The sequence below is a fragment of the Heloderma suspectum genome, chromosome Z (assembly GCF_057233095.1).
Source record: "Heloderma suspectum isolate Gila_16-S chromosome Z, 16-S_ref, whole genome shotgun sequence".
NCBI lineage: Eukaryota > Metazoa > Chordata > Lepidosauria > Squamata > Helodermatidae > Heloderma > Heloderma suspectum.
In genome coordinates this window covers 3,495,000-3,520,951 of record NC_139476.1, presented here as the reverse complement: position 1 = coordinate 3,520,951, position 25,952 = coordinate 3,495,000, and the positions used below count along the sequence as shown (strand labels likewise).

At 47.5% G+C, this 25,952-nt stretch overlaps 1 protein-coding gene across 2 annotated transcripts in view; it reads left to right on the top strand.

Annotated features, from left to right (window-relative positions):
* The window catches only part of KDM4B (lysine demethylase 4B), a 187,789-nt gene that overhangs the window by 37,873 nt on the left and 123,964 nt on the right, over window positions 1-25,952 (top strand). For both annotated transcript variants that reach the window (XM_084825635.1, XM_084825637.1), the window contains exons 3-5: window positions 1,465-1,640; window positions 2,383-2,497; window positions 3,467-3,660. In XM_084825635.1, coding sequence (XP_084681761.1) covers window positions 1,465-1,640; window positions 2,383-2,497; window positions 3,467-3,660 — 485 coding nt within the window. The remainder of the gene's footprint in view (window positions 1-1,464; window positions 1,641-2,382; window positions 2,498-3,466; window positions 3,661-25,952) is intronic.

Genomic DNA, 25,952 nt, shown 5'->3' with positions numbered 1-25,952 from the left:
AGGGGCATCCTACAGTTACAAAATTGGTACTCCCTGGCCCCTGCAGCCTGGAGTCCCAGGTAGTCTGAGGCAGTGGCCTTGGCCACTGATGACTGCTTGTGTTTCTGTTCTGAGAAGTCTGCAATTACAGCAGGTGGCCCAGTAGGAGCAGCTTTGCCGTTAGCCTTGCCCCCAACTGAGACAGGGCTAGGGGCAAGCCATACGCACACCTGCCTTTCTTTACCAGCGCCATAGTAATGAAATAAGAAGCTGCCACTTACAGAATGGCATTCTTGGCATCCTCAGATATTTGGCAATGTTTGACCAGGATGTCACCAAGGGAAGTTGACCGTCAGCTGATGTTACATGACTGGTCAATTGACCAGAATGCCGAGTCTACCAACACCAGAATTGTTAAGGGCAAACTGTTAATGGTAAAAAGCAGTCAGCTACGGGGTGGTCAAGTTTGTATCAGCGGTGGTAGCTGCAGCAATGGGATGTCAGGGTGAGTACGTTCTAAAGAGGGCTTTTATCATTCTGGTTTTGTAAATAAGCACCAGGATCTTGAATTGTGCCTCGAAGCTATAGAGAGTTTGCTCATAATATAAATGGCTCTTCAAAAACTGCCTTTGTTAATCTTTCTCGGGTTGTCCTGCCAATTGAACTAGGCTAGGCTTTCTCTGAGGGAGGACGATCTGCCCAAATGTTTTGACTAAGACTCTATCTCGTGATACCAGAGACTAAGCAAGGCTTTAGGGAATTTCTGAAATGTCCCCTAGTATTAAGCACCCTTGGTAGCATTTGGTGGTTCTTTGCACATTTCTTTCTGTCCTTTTGCTTCTTATCCTCTGCATTGTGAGAGAGAAACCGAACATGTATTTGGGCCAGTCCAGCGGAGAAGCAATGTTCAGCTTAAGGGAGTGAATGTGCTTCTTTGCAGCATGGTTGGCTTGTACATAGCAACAGCCTCTCTTGAAGCTGTTCACAATTGAATTGAGTTCACATATAAGGCAGTTGTGATGCCAATCTATGGGCTAGTTCACGTGTAACGGTGGCAGATCATGGGTTAATTAATCTATGATTTGCTGCAGTGTGTTAACCTAACAACTAATTGTAGGTTAACTTTGGGTTATTTAACCCATGAAAAACCCAAAGTGTCTGGGTATACACATCACGCAACAACCTATGATCAGGTGGATTGGAGGTTGCATATTCAAATCGGAAGCAGCTCACTCCTGGCACGCACCACAGCAAATCATACGTTAATTTACCCAGGATTTGCCATGCAAACCGGGTCTGTTGTTCTTCCTGGGGCCTTATCTGAACTGTGAACCAGCAGTAGGGAAGCTAAGATAAGCCTGGCTGGTCTTTACTGAACGAACAATTTTGTTCCCGTCAACTTATTGTAAGTCCCATGCTTATGCCTCTTAATGGTGAGGTGCCTTGTCTTGTGCTTTCCCCTTCCCTTCTCCCCTCCCCTTACAGGTAATTCCTCCCAAGGAGTGGAAGCCACGCAGGAACTATGATGACATTGACAGCATGGTTATCCCTGCTCCCATCCAACAAGTGGTGACTGGCCAGTCAGGGCTCTTCACCCAGTATAATATTCAGAAGAAACCCATGCTGGTTGGAGATTATCGTCGCTTGGCCAACAGTGAGAAGTATGTTCCTGTCAGGGCCATGATGGGGCTGTGATTTCAGCTGCGGGAGAAGCACTTCCCATTTGGTTTTGCTATAGAGAGGGGCAGGCTGTTGGTCATGTTTGGTTGCCTCCATGTACCTCCTTCTGTCCTTTTATTGGCCATGTGCAGGCAGACCTTTAAAAAGTATGTGTGGCCAAGAGCTGGGAAGGGAGTGTGTCCCTGTGTGCAGAGCGGAGAGAGAGGCATTGCCTCCCTAACGAGTGGGGAGGCTGCATCCCCCTGCCACTAGGCAAGCAAGAGTGAGCTACGCCCTGCCTTTAGCTTGCGCGTGCGCTCGTGTGTGTTTGGGGCAGGGTGCGCTCTGCCCCCCAGCCATCACCTTGTCAGTTGTGACACTGCTGTCATTTTCAGTTGAGCCACACTGGAAGAAAGAGGCTCCCGCAATAGTCCAACCTTCCTGATGTGGCTTATCAGGTGGAACAAAACTTTCCATATAAAGCGCTTTTGTATAAGAAGTAATGGACTCTTACAGACCTACATGTCAGCTGCAAAGATTAAAAAACACTGGCATCTTCTGCAGGTATCTGGATTTGGGCGTGTCACAAACGATGGTCTCTGCAGTTTGCATGCCATTTCCTACACAGAACTATGCTGTGTGCACAGAGGCTCGGATGTCTGAGTTCCATGGCCTTTCATCTCTGGTCATGCACATACTGGGCAGGCTTGCCACTTTCACCTTTTGCTTCTTTTTCCTTACCAGGTACTGTACCCCTCGTCACCAAGATTTTGATGACCTGGAACGCAAATACTGGAAGAATCTGACTTTTATGTCTCCTATCTATGGGGCTGATATCAGCGGTTCCCTGTATGACGCAGTAAGTGATAGTGAAGTGAGACCAGGGCATGCCCACACTACAAAATTAGGTCAGTCTGAAAGAGGTTTAATTGTAGTGGGAACCCTGGGAGAATTGTAATGGAATGTGAATGCTGAGAACGTCTTCTGCTGCTGTCTCTGGCCTCTTCCAACAGAAGTGCAATGGTCAGAGTTCCTTAGTTGGGAGCTATGACAGCTTGAAACCAGTTTTACGTTGTGAGGATCCCTTAAGGCAGAGTACTTGGATGTACCCGTACATGCAGCATATTTACTGCAGGCTCCTTTGGCAAAAACATTTCAGTTATGACTCTGGCCGCAGCACACAGTGAGCGACACTTCCAATTTTGTTCCCTCTGTGAACGGACTCTCTCCGTAACATAGAAAGGGGTTTCAGATACCAGAGCAGGGAGCTGTTGCACCACTTCGGTGGAGTATGTTTTAGTTTGTTCTTCCCTTCAGACCCGCTGTCTTGTGGATCATTGCATGTCTCATGTCCTTCCTGTTTGTAATGACGGCTGGCACGCTACCCCTTCCAGACGTGTTTCCTTATGACATTGTGTGTGAATGTGGCAGCCTGCAGCCCAGGGATGTAGAACATCAGGCCCGGGGGCCAAATTCTCTGGGTCTCAGTCTGGACATCTGGGGTTTCCTGGAGGGTCTTGCCCCTCTCCTGCAAACTTTGTTTGGTGGTTCCTTAGCTTTGATGTAGTTTATTTCCCATTCTAAAAGGCTTAGTTACGAGCAGCAAGAATTTAAAGCTAAAACATGCTGGTGCTTCTGGTATCTTCCCACTGCCCCTTTTGCCTTTGGCCCTGCCCGCCACTGGAATGTGGCCCCAAGAGCTTCTCTGACATGGAATTCAGCCATCAGGCTGACAGTGGTTCTGCACCCCTGCAGCAGCCCCTCTGTCCTGAAGCTGAAGGAGCTCTTGCTTTCCCTTCTGATAGGTGGATTTTTTTTCCTCCTGCAGGATGTGGAAGAGTGGAACATCGGGAGCCTGAACACCCTCCTGGACATGGTGGAACATCAGTGCGGAATCATCATAGAAGGCGTGAACACCCCCTACCTCTACTTTGGGATGTGGAAGACCACATTCGCTTGGCATACGGAAGACATGGATCTCTACAGCATCAACTACCTGCATTTTGGAGAGCCCAAATCTTGGTGAGTGTGTGGTGGGGTGGGTACTGAGCATTAGGGAAGGGACTGAAAAGCTATCTTGTCCACAGCAGGACCATTAGTAGGGTCTGGCAGTCCAGCAAAACTGTTTCACGCCCCAATCCTGCCACTGGCTAGTTGTCTATTCTGTCCCAAGGAAACAAGCTCTGAACCAGGAAAGTGTCTCGTGCTGCAGTTGGGAGGGGCCGAGATGATGTAGTCCAGTCTTCTGGCTCAAGGCTTAAGCTTAAGTCACAAAGGGGCCCAGTGAACTGAAATGGCATATAAGGGAAACATAAAAAGCTCCATTGGCACAGTGTAGCCCAGGTTCTGTGCCCAGTGTGCACCTAGGGGAAATTTCTTCCTGAGTCCAAATGGAAATATGAGCACCAACCATCCTACCAGGATCTCCAGAGGGACTCTGGCGCATACAGACCTCTGTGCCGCCTTAAGAACCTGTGGCAATAGAGGCTGCATAGCCTAAACCTTAACCTCTGCCCAAAGATTGGCCAGAGAATAGGTGCTCCATGTGGAGCAGTGTCTGTGGAGGAGGTGTCTGCAGGTGATGGAAGGCCCATGAGATCATGAGGAGGATCCAGCTGCACCCAGCAGTTCTGCTCGGGGATTCCTCTGTATTTGTGACCAAAATTGGGCTACAAGTTGGTACTTCATGGTATGAATGTCGGCTGCCCTTAGGAACGATGTAAGTATGATTCTGTGGCTTTCCGACAGGCTCGTTGAATGCATCCTTGTTTTTATTGGTCTTCTCTCTCCTCCCCCTTCCCCTTCCCCTTCCACTGCACCCCACTCCCCTTCACCCAGTCTGGCTACATTATTTTTGAAGGGTAAGCTTTTAAGCGAAAGCTAAATTGGGCAAAGCTATGGTGGACCAATAGGACTGGCTAGAATTGTGAAAGTCTGCTTTTGAATAGCACCATCTAGGGCAAGTCTGAATCCCCAAATCTGCAACCCGCATAGATTGCTTCATCGCTGTGAACACAATAAGTCTGGTGTGCATAAGAATTTGCAAGGCAGTGTGGAAGATGACTCCACAAGCCTCTTGCAGGAATGGAGGTGTGGAAGCATCATTCCACCGATCTCCTCCTTCCCAAAAAAGCCTGGGCTGTTGGGGTCCCTTTGCCAGGTGCAGCAGTACAAGGAGTGAGATGGCATGGCCTACTCGGAACGTCTTCCTTCACAGCACACTGCGCGCCTCTCGGGAAATCCCTGTCCAGGTCAGAGCCTGCTCCAAAGCTTGCAAAAGGGTGAGCCTTTCCTAGGAAGCAGCGGAGCTTGAAGTGGGTTTAGGTGGTTGCCTAGCTTAATCGGTTGTGATTAGTATAAATGGTGTGTGCATATATGGTGCCATGGAGCTTGGCATGCGGAAAAGAGCTGGTGGGGAAAAGGCAGCCTTCGATTCCTGGGTGGTTCTTGCTGCGTTTAATGCTTAACAACCTGAGGGATGTCCCCAAAGGTTGCTTTCCTCAGGTTCTTGATGCAACTTGCAAATACTGACATTTGCCTGCCAACTGGAGCTCAAATTTCATAGGAAGCTGTTGCCTGTCAAGGCACTGTGACCTGATCCCTCAGCAATATGATTTCTTACTGCTGCTGATCTCGCTGCTGATCTCCAGGGCATAAGTGCCTGTGGGTGCGCAAAGAGGTGCCAGCAGCTGGGAGAGGCCCTAACGAATGAGGACGGGGCCATTCTGCAATTGCTGCTACAGGTATTGACTCACCCGGCTGTCTCTTGGTGTCTTTGTGCAGCTTTTCAGCCCAAAAGTAAGGCTGCACGTTGCTCTTGAGTTGAAGATCCTTCTCCCCCCGCCCAGGGATTAGAAATAAAGAAACAATTATTTTGCACATCCTCTCGGTTATTATTTTTGAAAGCTTGGAAAAAATCCTGTTTCTGCTTCCTGGCCTCCATTGCGGGGGGTGGGGGGCAGCAGGACAGCTGAAAGCGCTTTCAGTTCTCCCGACGCTTCAGCCACTTTGTTTTAGTACACGAATGAGGCTGAGAATCTGGTGGCGGCCCTTCATTGTGGGGTGTGTGAGCTCTAAGTGTTTCCTTTTGTCCAGTTTGATTTTCTTCTCTGCTGCAGTTCTGCAAAGGTAGGAGCAATCCTGTTCTGGTTCCAACAAAGTTTGTGCTTTGTTAATCTGTTGCCAGTGGAATTGGAACCACGTTCTCATATATAGATTTGGATTTCTCCAAAATGGAAGGTGGTCATAATGACCCAGTTTGCACAACATGACAGCCCACCGTGGGTTAAGTGACAGGCTGCCACATTGCGTGAGCTGCCATATTGGCATATAGCTTGCCAGGGCTTGTCATGAGAACCAAGGCAGCAGGGGTTAGACAACCCTCAAATACTCCGTGGCTTGTTTTAGGGTTATTTGAGGGTTGTCTAACTCTCAAACAACCCCTGCCATCCGGGTCTGCATGACACTATAAGCCATGGCAAGCCAGGCACCCATGGGTGCTGTCACGACACAATAGCCCCCGCAGGTAAATTAAGCCATGGTAGGCTGTCATGTCTTGTGAACCAGGACAATGTTTAGTGCAAACATGAATAGATTATTTCCTCAAGAAGTGCTGTTCTGAGTTCCAACCAGCCATTCTTTTACCTTACTTTTGCTTGCATCCTCCTTTTTATCCTAGTGGAACTGTCTTTTTTTCCCTTTCTATTGTAAATACTCACACAGATTTTCTCGCCCCTTGTCTCTTCTTTCTGCATTAATGTCCTTCAGGAGGCTGGGAATGAGCAAAGGGCAAACTCCTGGCACCTCATAAAACAGGAGCAACGATGTAAAGGTCTCCAGCAAGCAGAGGGACCATAGCCCGGTAGCAAAGCCCCTGCTTTGCATCCAGACAGTCCCAGGTTCAATTCTCGGCACATTTTGTTAGACGGGTCTTAGGTAGCAGGTGATGATACAGACTTTTCCTATAGTGGAGGAAGGTGTTCTTGCATGGGTTGCTCCCCCCACTTTCCCCAGGAGGCAGGGCTATATTAATTAGACTAGTATATAAAGAAAGGGGGGAAGGTAGGAGAGAGGGAGTGAGGGTCTCGATAGCAAAGGAACATGGAGGATCCTGAGCTGTCTCTGGACCTCTCGGAGGATGTCTGTGACTGGGGCTGACTCTAGTAAAGACAAGAAGGCACCTTCAGGCCCGGCTCGGTAGGAACAAAGCGGCCTGTGGCAGTGCAGTGCCTCCCCTGAAGTCCTGGCATAACCCAGAGTTGCCTCTCAGTCCCAGAGAAGGACGTTGAGGAGGATGAGGCCTGCGCAGGGAGCAGATGAGGATCTCCCCCGGTCTGGGAAGGGGACCCATCAGCGGAGGCAGGGGCGAGCGTTGGGCCCTTGAGCGGCAGCACCAGGAGCTTCCTGTGTCCCTGCGCTACGTGCGGGGCTGCAGGGAGGTGGGGCATACCCGTTGTCGCGAACCAGAATGCTGCCAACGAAATGCTCGCACCTAAGGCACATCTGCAGCACCCATTTCAGTTGCGTAATCCAGGTGCGCTGTTGTGACTGGCCTCCCGAAGAAGCCTGGGGAGCGCAGATTTTTGAGGGGTGCGGAGAGCACTGTGTGATCCTAGGCCCATTCACATCACCGCAGCTCACAGGAGTTCCTTGGCTAGGAGCGACGGCATCAGACCAGGGGGGCCGTCCAGCTCTGTGTTTCTAGCGGGTGGCTAGTCAGATGCCTCTGGCAAGTTCACAACTGGGGCATGACGGCGATGGGCTTTCCCCGAGAAACAGGCGTCCCGTAATATAGCCTACTGGCATAATTGGGCTCCTTGAACTGCCTTGGGGGATGTGGGGATTATTCTGGCTTCCCTTAGTTAGTCTGTGCTCTTGCTTCTGAATGAACGGGCCAGTCACATTATTTTGCATCCTTCAGCATTGCTGCTGTTGTCAGAGTTTTACCATTTCTTTGTATATAAACTTTATGCCATCGAATAGAATATATTCCAGTTCACTGTGGATAGCGTCTTACTTCATTCAGGGGTATGCTAGGATTAATTGCTTCTGCCCAAAGCTGTAAGCAGAACAGAAGCCCACTAGTAAATGCAGCACTAATACTTGGCTGGATGCAGTGCTACGTAGTCCAGCATTAAACGGATGTCTGAGAATACCCTCTGAACGCAGACAGCTTTGATAAGAGAAGACTAATCCTTCTTCCTGACGGGGGTTCTGTAATCAGGAGACCGTTCTAGCAGATGTTGCTTTTGTATTAAGGCCAAAAGCGGTCTGGGCAAAGATTTATTAACAGAGATTAGTTGAAACCTCTTCTGGCCAATGCAGGAAGTCTCTGGATTTCTGATTTGAAACTCTGTCTTCTCAAGATGGGTGTGTGTGTGTGTGTGTGTGTATGTGTAGAGGGGTGTGTGTATTGTATAGAGAGACAACATCTTTGCCCAGGACAGCCAGCTTTTCTTTTTAAGCTGCTGCAGTATAGATCTACACCCATTAATGAGATTTCCATAAGCTGGCCTCTGCCACTGAGGAGAGAAGCAGGTCTTGGTGATGAAAGTGACTCAGCGGGCATCAGGAACTTGAGAGAGGGAGGAGAGTGTTGGAATTTTGTCCCCTGTGGGACCACATTCTCATAGCCACAAACAGGGCTCTCCCACCACCACCGCTACCTTGCTGAAAGTGTGAAGCAAAATAAGTGGGTTCTTGCCCACGCAGGTGGAAGCCGCAGTTCACCAAGTGGCTTTATAGGCCTGCCACTTGTAGCGTTGGTTCACACATGCACGTTGCACCACTCGACTGACTGTGCCATCAGGTGGTGACTCGTGTGTTTTGAAGGTGCCATTGCAGCGACGGAGACGGAAGGATCATGTAATGTCAGACGGAATGTTTTTCAGTGCAACCGGTGCATGCTTCCAGCTGCCATTTGTCCAACTGCACAGGGACCCAAGTGTAGAGAGATCACGCGGTGAGTGTCTGTACGCCTGTGAACCAGCCCATTCCTGCTTCCATCTTAAAGCCATCTCCTTTTGGCCCTAAATTCTGTGGGTCTGACATGGCCGCCTTCTTTGATCTTTCTTGCTGCTTCACTTTATAAGGACTCGGTAGGCCAGCGGGGGGAGCTCTTGGATTGCTGGAACAAAAGAGGGCGGGAGGCAGCGAGAGACTGGTGCAGCTGGATGCCTTTTGTCAGAAATGGCTGTTAATGATGATTCCGTGACTCTCCTTCCCCTGGCCCCACCTCTGTGGAATTTTCCCCGCTCCCTTCATCCCTTTTATAGACTCTTCGACCCTGGTAGTGATAATCTTAGAGAGTACCTCCGGGAATAGTGGGAGCGAAGAGAGTTACGAACTCCACCAGTTTGGAGGCCGGGTTGTACAATAACAGAGGCAGGGCTGGTGTTACAGCAGCCATTGGCGCGAGGTATTTATGCATCAGGACACAGCACTCGTTTCTGCACAGGTGCCCTTGCACGCCTTTGAGTAGTCCCATTACAATGAAAGCCTGACTCATGTCAGCCCCCCCAGTAGATTTGTATAGGGCTGCAATGATTTAATTGGTGGTTTAATCAACCAAAACTTCAATTGATTAATCAGTGGGAGCCAATTTTAATTAATGGGGCTTCTTGATTAAGGCCACATTTATTAAAAGGGGTTAGTCATTCGCATGTGTTACTGTAATGGAAAATGAAAAAGATGACCTTTCATGTCAGCTTTTGTTGAATAGTAAATAATCTCACACTTCAGCATCTCAAAAAGGTCCTGATATTGAAACTGTGGTAATAGACAGTTCCACTGAAATGCAGGTGATTGATAACCAGGTTAGAAGGCAAATGATCAACTTCTCTGTTTAAATCTCTGTGCTTCTAAATGTTTTAGTTTTGTCCCATGTGCCTTGGTGTTCTGCAGCAGCTTTTGAGGCAGAGGTGTTTTAAAAATTTGGACTTGGCTTATGGGCAGAACCCGAAATTAATCCAGGGACACTTCAGCTGTAGCAATAGATGTGTGCTTTCTGTGGTGCTTTGCTGCCAAAAGTGGCTGGCCACAGGTGGGGGCTCTGTTGGATTGTGCTGGTGTGCCTTTGCCCGGCGTAGCAGGGAACTGGGAAGCTGGTTCTGTATTTCTGAGAACGGGAGGCTTTTTTTCCAGGGCCAGGCCATATCCGAGTCCAGTCCAGTGTACTGAGCTGGAGACTGAGGTACAACAAGGAGAAGCCACCAGGTAGAGGCCAGGGGCCTCGCCAGTCCCAGGGCCTGAACGTTCTCTTCTGAATGCGAAGAGAGCCTGAGGAGTGGGTGTTCATTGCCCTTCTGGGGCGCTCAGGTTCTGTAGCCCCTGCAGTTCCTGGCCTAAGGTGCCCCAAGTTTGAAATTGGCATACCTTTCCTGTGTCTGCCTTTGCAGTGGGACCCAGATCTATGGGGCAGGTTATAAAATGGAGCATTGGGGAGGAGGGCAACAGGCTTCGAAACCCCTTTTGTGCTGCCAAGTAACTTCCTCTTAAGCCGCGCAGGTGGGGAGCTGCCAAATGGAGCCCATTGCTCTGCGTGCTTCTCTTTTTCTAATTATAATGTATGGCTCTTTCATTCCTTGCTCTAATTAGCACCTTTTCCCAGCCTGCCCTCCATCTTTGCATTCAGTCATATTCCATATCCCATATTGAACCTCTTGTGGTGGTGGGAGGTGTGCGTAGTATCAATTAGGCATATTATGTATAATTACCTTATACACTTATATGCAAAGATTAAAATGCAGCAAATTGCCAAATTACATTACTGAGGAAGCAGAATGTTTTTCTCTGGAGATAAAGAAACGTAGCCAATTGAACCCTTCTTTGTTGTGGGATCCTCTAGCTGCTGCCATCTTAATTCCCCATGAGTGCTTCTGGCCAGGTGACTTGTCCTTTGTGACTAGCCATGCCCCACCCATGGCAGCCATTTTTTGGTTGTGCCCATGGAAAAGTTTCTCACATTTCCAGATGTGCCTATGGGACCAAAAGGGTGCCCGTTCCTGCCTCTCAGCATGCTGCCTCTCAGTTATGTTTTCATTTTTTAAAAAATCTGAAAAACTCAGGAGGGGCACAAGGGAGGTGTCTGGGCACAATGGTGCGCACAGGCACCGTATTGAGGACTGCATGCTGTACAGGCGGTTAGATGCAGGGCTAGCCACTGAATAGGCCTGCAGAGGGCAGGGGGTTAGAAGAGATGGCCACCTAGTGCGTCACCGCTCTGTTAACCCAGCTTGAGAGTGCTTGCCTTTTTAGAAGTAGACGGTTGGAGCTGTGGCCTTTAGTAATCAGGTTATGAAATGTCTGGCTTTGTTTGGGGCAGTTGGGTTATGCAAATCCTGACAAATCATTAAAAAAAACAACCCCTCTGCCGGAAGACATGAAACAGCTATTCATTTCTCTCTCTTGTAACATGGAGGCTTCTTTTGGGGCCTTGCAAGGTAGAGTACAGATGAGGAAAATCAAATTAATCTGGTAAAGCTGGAGATGTATCAGCGAAGCCCTTCCAATTCTGGCGCATTCTGGTGGCATTGCTTAGTGGGCTGGAAGGAGGGTTTTGTGCTTGGGGCTTTCTTTCTCACGTTGCAGTTCCGTCACTGATGCCTGGGCTTTTCCTTTGGTCCCTCAGAGCATTCTGTAGAGAAAGTTTTGGGATGTTTGTAGCAGCACTGAATGCAAGACACAAAGCAAATGTGTTTTAAGTACTTCATTTCCTTGGAGGTTTTTTTTTAGCCGCTGCTTTCAGAAGAAGCTGCAGCCTTGGTTCAACCGTGACATGCTTCTTTCTGCCCTCTAGTGGCGAACAACTGCTTTGCACAGAGTGCCTTTGTCCTTCTTGGGCTGCTGATGCCTGGAAGCTCTGTGTTGTCCTCTTACCTTTCACTTTATGTGAGTTCATTGCAATCTTGCCAGGGACTGGAGTCCCATAACTCTTTGTTCGGCCTCTTTTCCCTGAAGAGGCAATGAAGCAGGGTGCCACACAAGTCCCTGTTGCTTTGTGTAGGAAAATGCTGTGATGGCCGGCCACTAGTCATGACGGTTCTGTACCCCCTCCAGTATTGGAGGCAGTGTGCCTCTGTGTGCCAGTTACTGGGGAATGTGAGCAGGAGGGTGCTGTTGTGCTCACGTGCTTCTTGGGGGCCTCCCATTGGGATATCTGGTCGACTACGGTGGGAAACCAGGATGCTGGACTAGATTGGCTTTTGGTCATTCTTCCATTCTTACAAATATTGGATCCCAGAGGCAACACCCTCGTCAGTGCCACACTACGGACGGTGCAGATGTAAAAGGCGTGATGGGTTTTATAAGGGCTGCCGCCCCATTAATGGAGATCTTAACGCAGTTAATCGGTTCAGCTTTAATTGGCCAGATCAGCGTAAAGAAAGCAACCCGCCAGAGTCAGAGGGTTCATATTCCTGAAGCAGTCTTCTCGTTCGCTCTGATATGAGGAGGCTGTCTGGATGTGCTCAGTGCTTGCTTTTGTCACCAGTTCACTTAAGTAGTGGCATGTACTCTCCCCCAGCCATCCCCCCACCTTTTTAATTAAGTATTTATTATTTAATTGATTTATAGTCTGCTTTTATGTGTAAAAATCTTGACAAAGCTGATTGCAACTTCCTTTAGAATGCAAAATACATAATAAAACCCTAAAAACAGTATTCAGTCCATAAATAGTTAACATACCAAATCTGGCACAACATGTACTGATACATCATGGTTGTGCCATGTGCCTTGTCTAATCATATTATTTGGAGTGGCAGAGCTCTAATGTTTCTGATGTGAGGTTGTGTGGCTGCAGGGGAGCGTGTCTGTGCTTAGTGTTCATCAGACTCAGTGGTGGGTCTCCCTTCACTGCTGCACACTGTGGACAGTGAGTCACCTTTTGAAATTAGCGAGAGGCTTCTATCCACCGATTAACTTTTAAAAAGACTAATTAGTAAGCAAATTAGTAGTAGATGTATGCAGAACATACAGAAAAACATAGGCGGAAAGATAGGTCCCTGCCCTGAGGAGCTTGCAAATTAAAAATTTCAACAGTCTGGAAGATGATGAAGAGAAGGGAGGGAAAAGAGACAAGGGCTTACCGTGAGGCAGTGAGGGATTGACGTAGGAATGAAAGAAGAGCTGAGCTGAATCAGCCTACCTGGTCCAGCAATCTGTTCTCACAGAGGCCAGCCAGTTGTCCCACGGGAAGCCTGCAAGCAGGACGTGGGTGCAACGGGAACTGGTATACAAAGCAAGCAGCTTTGCGGCCACAATTTACCCCCTCCCCATGAAAGCGCTCTCTATCTTGCTCCCCACCCCAACAGAACAGAAAAGGAGTTTTCAGCTTCCACATCATTGACATCCCGCTCTAAGCTGGTGGCATGTGTAGGGCATCTGAGGTTTTCAGTTGTGTCAAGAGGAATTTACTCTCAAGGGGGAGGGGGTGGCAGGGGGGAAGCATGGAAAAAACATTAGGCAGCAAAGAAACACAGACTGCTCCATCCCTCTGCTAAACGCTCTCTAGTCCTGTATGGTAAATCTCTCTCCTCTGTGCACCCACCTGCCACTTCCCTGCTTAAAAAAAAAAAAAAGGCTCTGCAATCCTGGATAGAAAAGAAGCAAGATTTATGGTGGTGCTTGATTTATGGCTCAACTGCACCACCATTTGGAAGAGCAGAAGCTCTTATCAGTTGATGAGCTGGTCGAGGGCCTGGGCGGTGTTGGCTCCCGTTTATTTTCTTCAGTGGGTGACAGGGAGGGCTCTCCGAGCGGTGCAGAGAGTCCTGCTCTCGCCTTCTCTGGTAGCCCAAACTGCTTGGGAAAAGAGCTCTTCATTAGAAGTCTGCGTGTGTGTGTGGGCTCTGGGACTTGCGAGGAGAAATGATGTATATATTGAGATGCAGCGTTTGCATCCCCCAGTAATTTGGTGATAGATGGGAGGAGTGCAGCATGGAGTTATTAATACAAGCTTTCAGGCTTCATATACCGCAGTCATTAGTTAATCAATGTGAACCAGCCAGCCCACCTGCTAACTGTCCAGCAGGCCCTCCAGCAGCCAGCGAGGGCCCTGGTCGACCTGCAGGTGGTGCTGTCACAACGGCCACTTGGTTTTGGCGGCAAGGCAGATCTGGCCTGAGTGTTTGCTTTGGGCAAGTAAGCAAAGGGGGTAAAGTACTGGATTAAAATGCCGTTTATGTAGCCAGCGCTTGGCCTGTGAAAGGGCTTGGGTCTGCCACTCCAGCGACAACAGGTAGAGAGTGATGGGGAAAGGTTGCCCTTTAAGCATCCCTTAAATTGCCTTCTTACCCTGGCATGGAGGCTGGCAATTAGATCTGCCCTGTCTGTAAAGGAGGCTCCTGATCTGGCAGTGCGTTGTGTAAATGAGCAGCCTGCCTCATTCCCCACCCCTCCTCCAATACTAATAATTCATCCCTGCTCCGTAGTCTGTCAGGATTCTCTTGAAGGGGGAGAGTGGGAGAAGACTCCAGCTAAAACCTGCTCTTCCTTAAAAAGAAAAAAGAAAGAAAGCATCTGCTCAAAGCCTGGCCCCAGTTTGAAATGAAGATCTCTGGAAATCTGACAGCATCACAGATTGGGTTTAATAACGCTGTGCACACTTTGTCTTTTCCCAGTGCCATGCAATTCTTCTGCCAACCTGATCTTCTGGCATGGGCTTCTCCTATGGAAGAGAAGCAGCTGACACAGGCATGCAGGACAGCAAAGGGCAGAAAGAGACCCCTCTCCCTTGTTAGGTGCATTAAAGGATGTGGGGGCCACCCCCTCTTTGGCTCAACAAGCCATGCTTTCTCTTCGGCTAATGTCCATGCTGAAAGGCAGCCACACCCAAACGTATATTTTTGTCAGTGCTCCCTTGCTATAGTTGACCATATATTTAGGGCTAGTTGACACAGGAGGAAGTGTGGAAATATTTATCTAGTATCCTTGTATCCTGTCTTTCTTCCATCATGGCATGAGGTGGCATCCATGGGGTTCCAGGCACTGACCAGACCCACACCTGCACATCTTCAGCAAGGTGTGTCCTCAGACCTTGGGCTGGGACCTAAATTTTTCTTTTTCTTAAGAAAGGGAAGTGAGATACTGTAAGTATAGCCTAGTATGCATCATCTAATAGAGATGCCAGGTATTTCTGCATTTGCCATCATGTGGGCTAGTCATGGTCCAAACTATTGAAGTAGCAAAATTTCTGCCTTGAAGATACGTCACATTTCTAAGAGCCAGCATCTCCTTTTCGGGCTCTGGCCCTTCACCAAGCAAATACCTTCAAATCCTGCGATCCCAACAGCAAATGTTTCCCCGCCAGAGCTGTTCCCAGTCTCGCTGTGATCTCGAGAAGACCCTTTCAGCACTGCTGCCATTCTTGGTTTGCCAGGCTCACTGCACTTTGACTATTGCTGGGAGCCTGTGGCAGTTGTCCTCCCATTGTGTGAAGTAGGGAAGGGATTAATCACTGTGACTGAAGCTGCAAGGAGTTTTAAAGGATCCTGGAGCAAGGAGCAGGTTTCTTGGTGAGGTACAGTTGCCTGTGGATATGGAAAGGAAGGTTCAGAAATCCCAGCTTGTCGGTACGCTTCACTTGGCTGGGGTGGGGGCTTGGTCTGATCGCGCCCGGTTAGCTTAACCTGCCTTGCAGGGCCGCTAAGCAAAATCGCTCTTCAGTCCCTTGGCAGGAGGGTGAGGTACAAATAGAACAAACTAAATGGCCCTCTCCATTAGGTACCTCCTGGGTGATTTTGCCACACATGGGGCTTTACTCAGTATTTTACTGTTTAGCACCAGCAAGCACTATAGCTTGCATGAGGCAGAAGTGATGTGACCCCTCTCCAGGAGATCTGGATCGCTTCGTGGGTGTCCCACGGCCTGATGAGGTGTGCGCGTGCGCGTCCGCTGGCGGATTGTCTTCTTCACGGACACACTTGGTTAAAACAGGTAGGTTTTCTCTTTGCTCAGCAGGGGAAAACTGATCTTGGGTTGATGCAAGTGTAATTATGGGACCACCCATAAAAAACAGCCGAATTGCTCAGAGCCCAGGTAGCGCTTGAGCTCTGTGGAATGTCATGTGTTGGCTAGTTGGCTCTGCCCCCTTGAAGGAGGAGATGGAGGAGCAGGCAGCCAAAGGGGAGGTTTGTGAAAATCATTCCATTGAACTCTGATCTGCATTATGCACTTCCAGTGGCCTGTACTGGGAAATGGATAAATTTGACTTGGGCAGCCTTTGGTCTACTGGCTGGATTTTCTGGCTAAAATCCTGTGCACAGAGGTTTGTAGCCAAAGTCTCTGCTTTTCTGCTTTTTTAAAAAAGAAGCCCACTTCTAGCTTTCAGGTTTCCAGAAGTAATTTTAAGACACTGCTGGCTTGGCATACTTATCATTGTTGTCCTTCCCAGTTCTGATTGCACAGTGACTTTGCCATGAAGTGTCAGGGCCTTACTCTTTCATGCTGGGCCTGTGTCTCTTGCAGTGGGCCCTTTCTCCCCATTGAAAAGCCCCCCCCCCCCGATGATCTTGATGGCATGGGCTTGTAGTAAGCAGCAACTTCCAGTGCGATGCCCCAAGCAGTTTGCCTCTGTGGCGGGCATGAGCGTTCCAAGAGCAGTGTGGGCTTGGCCTGAATTTGTGCCCACAGAAAGGGGCAGCTTGCATGTACCACCTGGCGCAAGACAAGAGCATCTGTTATATATCGCTGTGCCTGTAATGGTTCCCCCTCTATACTCCATCCCTCCATTATGATATACCTATGTTTCCCAAACATTAATGCGGGAGTACATGAGCTCATTAAAATGGGGAACATATTTTCTTAAACCTTTCAAGCCTTTTCTTGGCTCAGTGATTTCTCTGCTCTGAGTTTACTATCCTGGTTAAGCTGTTTCTGGAAAGGTAGACCGATAGAGGGCTGTGGATTGGGCAGGCATTTTGAAGGTATCTTTATTATAAAGGAGGGAGGCTTAAGTGAGGCAGAGGGTGTTCCTGACCTCTAATGTCCTACAGTCGGGACTTTGTCCAGGAGATGGGAGTGCTGGAAGCACTTGGCTTATGATTGCATGGTTTTATCTAGCAGGCATTCAGCAGCTGATAACGTAGGCTGACATTTTTCATTTTCTCCCCACTAAGAATTTATTAAATTGCATTTTCTGGGACAAAAGGCTGCAGGATTCTGTGTTAGAAACTGCTTTGCTCAAATAAGTGGATTAATGCTGATTTTGGCAGCTAAAAGGGCTGGCTCACACAGCGTTCTGCAGCCCCAGGTCACACTCCTTGTCCAAAACCATGCATGGTCTGGGATACAATGGCTCTGCAGTGGGGTGGGTGATGGACAAGATTGTGTGGTGAGGCTGACATTGAAGGGTGCGTGTGTGCTTGTGTGTGTGTCTGTACATCCCTCCCTTCTGGAGCTTACTGGTAATTCTGGGGTTGGTGCTCTTGGCCACATCTTTTGGAAGTTGTGGGTTTGGCTTTCTCAGTATTGGACCTCGGGTGACTATGTTGACTCCCCTGATCTAGGATTGTCATCTGCTCCATGCCGTGCAGGACGTTCTGCTGTGGGTGAGCAAGTAGAGGTTCCATCCTCTGAAACTGAAAGGAAGGAGGACATTGAAATGGATAGTGCTCTTTGCTCAGGCCTTCACTGGCTTGCTGAGGGATCTGCACACGGTTTATTTCATCTCCACCCACACATCACCCTACTGTGGAAGACACACCTGCCCCCCCTTTCCCTGCTGCATATACATTCTAACCCCCCCACACACATTTCTGCAAATCCCAGCATTTCTTCTTTGGTCTCCATCTCACACATCCAAAAGAAACTTGGAACCTAAAATGTTCCAGAGACTGTGCCGAAGGCAACCAGTGATCTATGTATATTTATCACATGTGTATTCCACTCTTCCTCTTGGTAGCCTACGTTGATTTTTATCCTCACAGCAACCCTATGGGGGTAATTTAGGCTGAGGGGCTCAGTCTGGCCCAAGGCTGGCAGAGTGGGGATATTGAATCTTTAAAACAAAGAAGACAGCCAAGGAAGAAGAGGTGGGTAGAAACAGTCTTGTTTTTTAAAGCGTTGGGCTTGCTTGCCTGCAGCGCTTACTCTTTACTTAGGCTTGCTAATGTGAGAGAGCTCTGTGAACAAGAGAAAGCTCCTCTTTTTCTGTCTTTTCCCACTTTACTTGTTTGTTTTGACTCTTAGCATATACACTCCAGTCAATATGTTTATCTGTTAGTCTTCAAGTGCATGTGTTTCAGTAAATAGTCATTGTTTGAAATCACTGGCAGGTGCTGGTTAAAGAGACCAAATTCTGTCCTCTGTTGTCCTGCAGAATGGCCCATTGAAGATAAAACAGCAACATCTTAATAACATTCCTTTCCTAGCAGCATAAGAACACTCTTGATTCATGCCTAGAATATCTTCAGAGCAAACTTTTGTATTCATAATCTGAGAAATGGCTCCTGAGGAGGACAGGGGTTTGTATTTAAGTGTGTGCTTATGTGCTGGGTTTGGGTCTTGAGGATTCCCCCCTTCAGTTATCAGTTCTTTGAAGTGGAGAGGACTGCGTTTGCATATTAGCCACTTAAGCATCAGGCAGTCCTAGGTATTGGCAAAAGGTGCTGGGGCAGAAAAAGTTTGTCTTTCCCAGAGGCAAGATTCTCAGACATCCCAATTGCCATAAGAAATGGTAAGGGAGGAATGGCTGCTGTTGGCCTACTTTACCTCAGATCTCCAGAAGAAATGTGTGGAGAAGAGGTGTGTCAGATCTGAGCCAGATGAAGATTTGGAGGTGGGACTGGGGAAGAAAGTGACATGGGGGGTAGGAGCTGAACCTGTATGCCCATTAAAGTTTATAGGTTGGGAACAAGGCACCCTTTACCACTGGCAGATTTTGGGGGTACCATTGAAAAGTTACAAATGGTCAGTTGGTTCATTATTTTTCCCATTTGGGGGCAGCGGGGGATCACAGGATTTTCTGCCTTGGGCACCAAAATATATTGGACACTCTCTTTTTTAGGATGTGTTGAAGATCAGTTTATAATGGGGAGTGTGACTTCATAAAATTTGAGCAGTGCTTCCCTTTGCTCCCACAGCTTCTTTCACTCCCGCCCTGTGGCAGCCATTCTTACCCTTGCTCCCAGGCATGGATAGCACACCCAGGTTGTGATTCAAGGTGTGTCCGTTACAGAGATCTAAACTGCTTTGTTTGGCTATATGTGAAACAGTCTGTAAGTGGAGCTGTTACTTCTGGCTCTTTGTAGCACATGGTGCCGTTGTGTGCTGCATTGCTGCTGCTGTTCCTCAGCCCTGTCATCAGGGGCATAACGTAAAGGCTGGAGCCATGCTGTGCCCTCAGACAAATTGCCTGCCCCTGCCCTGTGCTCCCCTTCTGTCAGAGAAGGATGAATGACGTGTTGGGCACTTTAAGAGGCAGGTCTGGACTTGTTTTATTGAAGGGGCTGGCAGGCCCTGCTTGTGGAGGTGGCTGTATGTAGCTTCCTCCCATCAATGGACCTGTTTTTGTTGGAGCACATAGTTGTCTGGGGGTAATGTTTCTCTGGTCCCCAGGTTGGGAGCATAAATGCCAGTGTTCAGTTTATCTGTCCCTTGGCACATTTGTGTTTTGCACAGATTTGAATAATGGCTTTTCTGTTCTCCTCCTCATTGGGAGGGCGCCATATTGGTATTTTATTTCTGCCAAGGGTCAGTGTGTTTGGTGTGAGTAAATCTTCTCGAAGACAGATAGCTAACCCTCAAGTTGACTCATTTTAAATGTGCAATTGTTCACTCTCTTCTGGTTACTGTTGCTGATTTCAGTAATTATAGCATGTTAAAGACGATGTGGGGCCTTTTTTGCCCAGACCTTGTGCAGACACTGTGAAATTAACTTTCGTACCTTCCAACATGAGTTTGGATGGAAGTGACATTTTCAAAAGCCTGCCAGTTGAACCCTTTGCTCTTGGCGTTTGCTCTTTGGTGGAAGGAAGGCTGCAAGGAGGTTGAGTAATCTAATCGCAGCTTAATTACGGTGGTGCTGAAGCTGGGGTTGTGAGGGGAGAGAGGTGGGGGTGTAACAGCTTTCTAAAAGTCTGCATCTCTCTGAAATTCTCGTTGAAAAATTTGGAATGTCTCGGAGGAGACTTTGGAAAGATGATGGAAGGCAAGTCATGTGCTGGAATGTGCTTGGAGCATTAAGTCCAGGAAGCCAAAAGACCAACATGCTTCACAATGAACTGTTACTTCAGTATTTCCTAAATGATTGGCTACATTCTCCCTCTGCACCTCGCAATATAAATACAGTTCAGTATTGCACTCAAAAAGATACAGAATGGGCATCCTCTTTGCAACTGTAGAGTAGCTCATTTCATATTGCCTTCTGTCATGATTCCACCTGGTTGGCTAAGAAGGAATGAATTTAAATTACAATAAGGTAGATTTATTAATTATTAGGTATTATTAACATTTCTACACTACCAAATTTGCTAAAAAGCTGTTGAGGTGGTATACAGTAATGTAAAACAATAAAACTATAACACAATACCCCCAAACATTAAAAACATAATTTAAAATGCTAAATAAAAAAGATAAATCTTCATACCCTTCTTAAGGTAGTGGAGTGAGGTGTGTGTGGGGAGGTGGCAGTTGTAGTTTGACATGGTGGCGAGTGGCTAGAGTGTTGGACTGGCAGCCCAGAGATCCGGGTTCTAGTCCCCACTCAGCCATGGAAGCTCACTGGGTGACTTTGGGCCAGTCAGAGTCTCAGCCCAACCCACTTCACAGGGTTGTTGTTGTGAGGATAAAAGGGAGAGGAGGAGGATAATGTAAGCCGCCTTGGGTTCCTTGCAAGAGGAAAAAGGGCGGGATATAAATGCAATCAATCAATCAATCAATCAATGTTGATAATGGTGTCCTCAAACGGGCTTCTCCTGCAGAACTTAATAACTGGGCAGGTTCATAACGAGACTGGTAGCCTCTTAGATAGACAGGTCATTAGCCATTTAGGGCTTTAAAAGTTAAGACCAACACCTTGAATTGAGCCCAGAAAGCAACTGGCAACCAGTGCAGGTCTTTCAAGATAGGTGTGATATACTCCTGATACCATGTGCCACTTAGCAGCCTAGCTGCCTCTTTTTGCACCAAAGAAAGTATTCAGGCACTCTTCAGGCATAGCCCCATGTAGAACGCATTGCAGTAGTCTAAACATGGTGTAACCAAGGCATGGATGACTGTTGCCTAGCCAGACCGACTCAAGAAAGGTCACTGCTGGTGCACAAAGTATATTTGGGCAAACACACTCCTTGCCACCGCTGCCACCTGAAGATTCAGGGACAGTGGAGGATCAAGGAGCACTCCCAAGCTATGGACCTGATCCTTCAGGGGAGCACGAGACCTTCCAGGACAGGTTGAATCCCAGTCCCTGAGTCGGGCTTTCTACTGACCAGCGACCTCAGCTTGTTCATTCTCAGACTTTGTTTAAATGCTGGAGTTACGTTGGGTGTTCCTCTAATAGCAATTCAGCAATGGAATAAGCTGCCTACGGAATTGTTGGATTCTTTCTGTGGAGGTTTCTAAGAAGAGATTGGACGGTAATCCACCTAGGAGCTTTGGGGTTTGAGAAGCCCTTCTGTACAGCAGTGGTTGAGATAGATGTCGTCTAAGAAACAGCAGAATTTTGTGAACTGTTAAAAGAAGAAAATCTTTGACCTGTTGTGGAGTAGGGGGAAGAATGCATAAGAAATCTGAGAAATGTCAAGTGTTTCTAAAGGTACTGGGTTGAAGAAATGGTTTCCAGTGAGAACAATTACGCTTAAATAGGGAGGAGAACCAGTGGAGAAAGCAGAGGCCTGCCTGAGGCTGTTGTGTTCTGACAAGAATAAAATTTTAATAGCATTCAGTGCTTGCAAATCAGACAAATTAATCCCCCCCCCTGCGCCTTTACAAGTGGTGTAAACCTAAGGGGGCCGTGAAATGAACAAGACGGGAAGGTCCCCACAGAGCACTTGTGCCGGTGATGTCTCTGTATCTGTGAATCCTTCTGCCTTGTCATCTTCTGATAGGATTTCCGATTCAGTTGTTGTATGGTTGGTCTGTCTTCCTCTTTCTTGACACTCTCATTTAATTTTTAAACTCTCTGGGCGTTTGCTTATTTATTTTCATTGTTCTTGATAATAATTCTAAGCCGTTAGAGGGGAAAATTGTATTCAAAAATGTTGTTTCACACTTTATTTGTTTGATGATGTGGAGTGATAGAAAATAACACATTTGCTTGCTTTTATAGTCTGATAATTATTCACATCCATCAAGCCATTCCAGGAGAATAAACAAATCACCAAGGAAATTGCACTATTAATAGCATTCTCTTCAGCAAGAATGAAGGGTATCTTTCTCATGGGACTGTCCAGTTAAGAGGCTCCTGGAGAACAATGGTCAAATTTCAGTGTTTTGCTAAACAAAGGATCCCCGTGACTGAGTACCTTTCAGATCAAACCGTAATGAGTTGGTGGTGGTTAGGCAAATTTAGAACAATGTCAAGAGAGTGTGTAGGAAGACCTAGAACACTGAAGGACTTCAGTTGCATTCTCACAAATAAACAAAGATAGGTATTCATCTATGCCAGAAGTCTGGAACTTGCGGCTTTCCAGTTTTATTTGGAAGGCCATGCTGATGGGAATTGTCATCCAGCAACATCTGAAGAGCCACAGTTTACCCCTGCTCTAACGCTCTGTTTTCCAAACTTCTGATCTTGTTTGTATGTGATTGTGCCTTTCATTGAAAAGGTTGTTTCCCAAGTAAAAGTAGCTTGCAAAAATTAAAGCTCAATGCACAACATTGATAGTGGGTGCTGTACATTAATGGAAATAAGACAGGACACTTCCCCCTGAGGCATACAAAAGACATGATACACGAGGGAGGGAGAGCAGACTGACTGTGCTAGAATGGAGATTTAGCAGGCATTTGCATCCACTCGGGGCCATGCTGGTGTTCTTGCTAGTGCGATTGCCTGGTGTTGGCAGGACCCAGATGTCTTCCCCTCCCTTGCAGTTAGGAAAAGTGGTCCTGCTGGGAGGGAGGGGAAGCAAGTTCCCCGCAGCTGTTTATCATCTGGCCCATGGCTGAGGCACACTTTTTCCTGTACTCAAAGTAAAGATGTGTGTTGTCACTCTTACCGTTTACTGTTTAGGTCATGCAAAAGCAAGCGCTACCTGCCCATAGAGGAGCTCACCCCTGTGTTTCTGCACGAATCACTACTGTGTATCTCCTGGTTGGTGGGAAACCAGCACAGGCAGAGGTACAACGGGCAGTTCTTCTGAAAGTGGGTTGTTCTACCTCGTTGCTTAATTTAGAGTGACTGAATGATCCAGCCATGCACAGTTCAGGGACAGAGTAGAAATTGCCTACCCCAAGAGGATGCTGTTAGAAGGAGGCAAAACCAGAACAGTGAATCATACAGAGATGTGGCAGGCAGCCTTACCTGTGAGGGGGTGTTCTGGGTTCACGGGAGCCTGTATTGAATTATTTTGTGTGGCACATGAGCTCTTCTCTAGTGACACATTAGCATGGCTCTCACGCTCAGCTTGGGAATTAGTGGTGTATGGGTTGCTCAGGAGATGTGCCTCAATTCTGTGCTGTCTGCTTTATATGCAGGATTCTGCTCCCTACTTCTTCCCTGCAAGAGACATTGAAGTCAGATGAATATATCACAGAGTTCTCCTTCTCCTTAGTTTATTTGTCCTGATAAAATAGAAATACTTTGTCAGGTGACCCCTGAACTGTTGCCAAATAATGGTCAAGTCTTTAGATTGTGCACTAGGTACAAGAGACTCCTGCTAATAACAATAACCAAAGTTAACTGTGGGGAAACAACGAAGTATCTTCTAAGCTATTACAATGAATGGTAGTTGAGAGTTAACAATGTTATGCAAGTATAAACTGCCTGTGAGCGATATTCAGGAGTTTGAACTGGTTCTCCTTTGCTTCTGTTCCGGAACTGCACCAATCCACCTGCCCACATTTATCTCTTTTAATTATTTTTGATGTATTGATGGCTTGAAATTCAAAAGCAACCCCCACTTGTCCAGTTGGCTGGCGGCAATTTTTCTTTCTTGGTACCAGTGACCCAGGGAAGGGTATTTATTATCCTGCTTTATTTCTCTAAGACTCTAAGCTAATAAGCCCTGCCAGTGTTAAAACACAGTATAACAAAATAAAAATAAAAATCCTCAGATATCATCTCTTGTGGGCCACGCATGATATCCACTCGAAATATATAGAACACATTAGGATAAACTGTGTGTTGCCTGATTAGGAAAGGATTCGTACATAAGTCAACCAGGGCCCTTAGGACTTGTCCTTGGTTCATGAATCACTACAGCACTCAATTGTATTCACCTCCCCAAACTATCTTCTAATACTGGCGCCTGTAGCAGCTAAGAAAGGCTGCTGCATATTTTGTATTATATATGGTATTGCATTAAGCTGCATATTTACTACCATCTGTCTGATGAAAGCAAATTCACTGCATTGTGCTCCAAACACCGGGTTAGCAAAGGCTAACTGGGGTAGCAGGCATGATGCAAAGAGAAAAGCCTTAGCGGAATTCACCCTCAGGCGGCTGTAAAGGTGCAGCGGCCACCCCACCCCGTTGAGTAAAACTGCACATACCCCTTCTGAAATGGGACATCCAGAAGGGAAGCTCCACTGAAAGAGCAAAGCGCTGCAGGAAAGAACCGGAGCTGATGCACAACAGCCTTAGCAGCTAGGGAGCAGGGAGCAGTTTCAGCTATTTTATACAGGGAGACCAGGGAGCAGAGATAGGAGGAGCAGCTCTAAACCTGTTGGGTTGCTAGGGGCAACCCAGGAACCTTGACTTCCAAGTGTGCAGCCTAGGGAGTTAGTAACTGGCTGGCGCGAGCAGAGATCTGAGAGATGAAACGGGGGCTGGCGATGAAACTGATGAAAGCAAGGAACATCTGGTGGACTTGAAATAGCTGTGGAAGGAGTGAGATTCTTTGCATGCTGTCTCAGTTCTTCTCGCTTAGAAGATGGTTTGCGTGGCCTCCCTAGTAGCTTGCGGGGGAGGTGGGTTTTGCAGAGGCCTTGAAGCAGCTTTGTTCCTAGGCCCCCGAAAGTTAGTAGCCTGCACCAAATAGTTGTCTGCCTTTTTGCTCATGCAAGAGAGCCCTCCTGTGAGTAAACAGCTTTGTTGTTGTTCAGTCGTTCAGTCGTGTCCGACTCTTCGTGACCCCATGGACCATAGCACGCCAGGCCTTCCTGTCCTGCGCTGTCTCCCGGAGCGTGCTCAAGTTCATATTCATTGCATCCGTGATGCTATCTAGCCATCTCATCCTCTGCCGTCCCCTTCTCCTTTTGCCTTCAGTCTTTCCCAGCATCAGGGTCTTTTCCAGGGAGTTTTCTCTTCGCATTAGGTGGCCAAAATATTGGAGCTTCAGCTTCATTATCTGTCCTTCCAATGAGCACTCAGGGTTGATTTCCTTTAGGATGGACTGATTTGACCTCCTTGCAGTCCAGGGGACTCGTAAGAGTCTTCTCCAGCACCACAGTTCGAAAGCATCAGTTCTTCGGCGCTCAGCCTTCCTTATAGTTCAGCTCTCACAGCCATACATTACTACTGGGAAAACCATAGCTTTGATTAGACGGACCTTTGTGGGCAAGGTGATGTCTCTGCTTCTTACTATGCTGTCTAGGTTTGCCATAGCTTTCCTCCCAAGGAGCAAGCGTCTTTTAATTTCATGGCTACAGTCACCGTCTGCGGTGATCTTGGAGCCCAAGAAAGTAAAATCTGTCACTGCTTCCATTTCTTCCCCTTCTATATGCCAGGAAGTGATAGGGCCAGATGCCATGATCTTCATTTTTTTAATGTTGAGTTTCAAACCAGCTTTTGCACTCTCCTCTTTCACCCTCAACAAAAGGCTCTTGAGATCCTCTTCGCTTTCTGCCATTAGGGTGGTATCGTCTGCATATCGGAGGTTGTTGATCATTCTCCCGGCAGTCTTAATTCCGACCTGTGATTCATCCAACCCGGCATTTCTCATGATGTACTCTGCATATAAGTTAAATAAGCAGGGTGACAATATGCAGCCTTGTCGTACTCCTTTCACAATTTTGAACCAATCGGTTGTTCCATGTCTGGTTCTTACTGTTGCTTCTTGACCCTCGTACAGGTTTCTCAGGAGACGGGTAAGGTGGTCTGGTATTCCCATCACTTTCAGAATTTGCCACAGTTTGTTGTGATCCACACAATCAAAGGCTTTAGCGTAGTCAATGAAGCAGAAATAGACGTTTCTCTGGAATTCTCTTGCTTTCTCCAT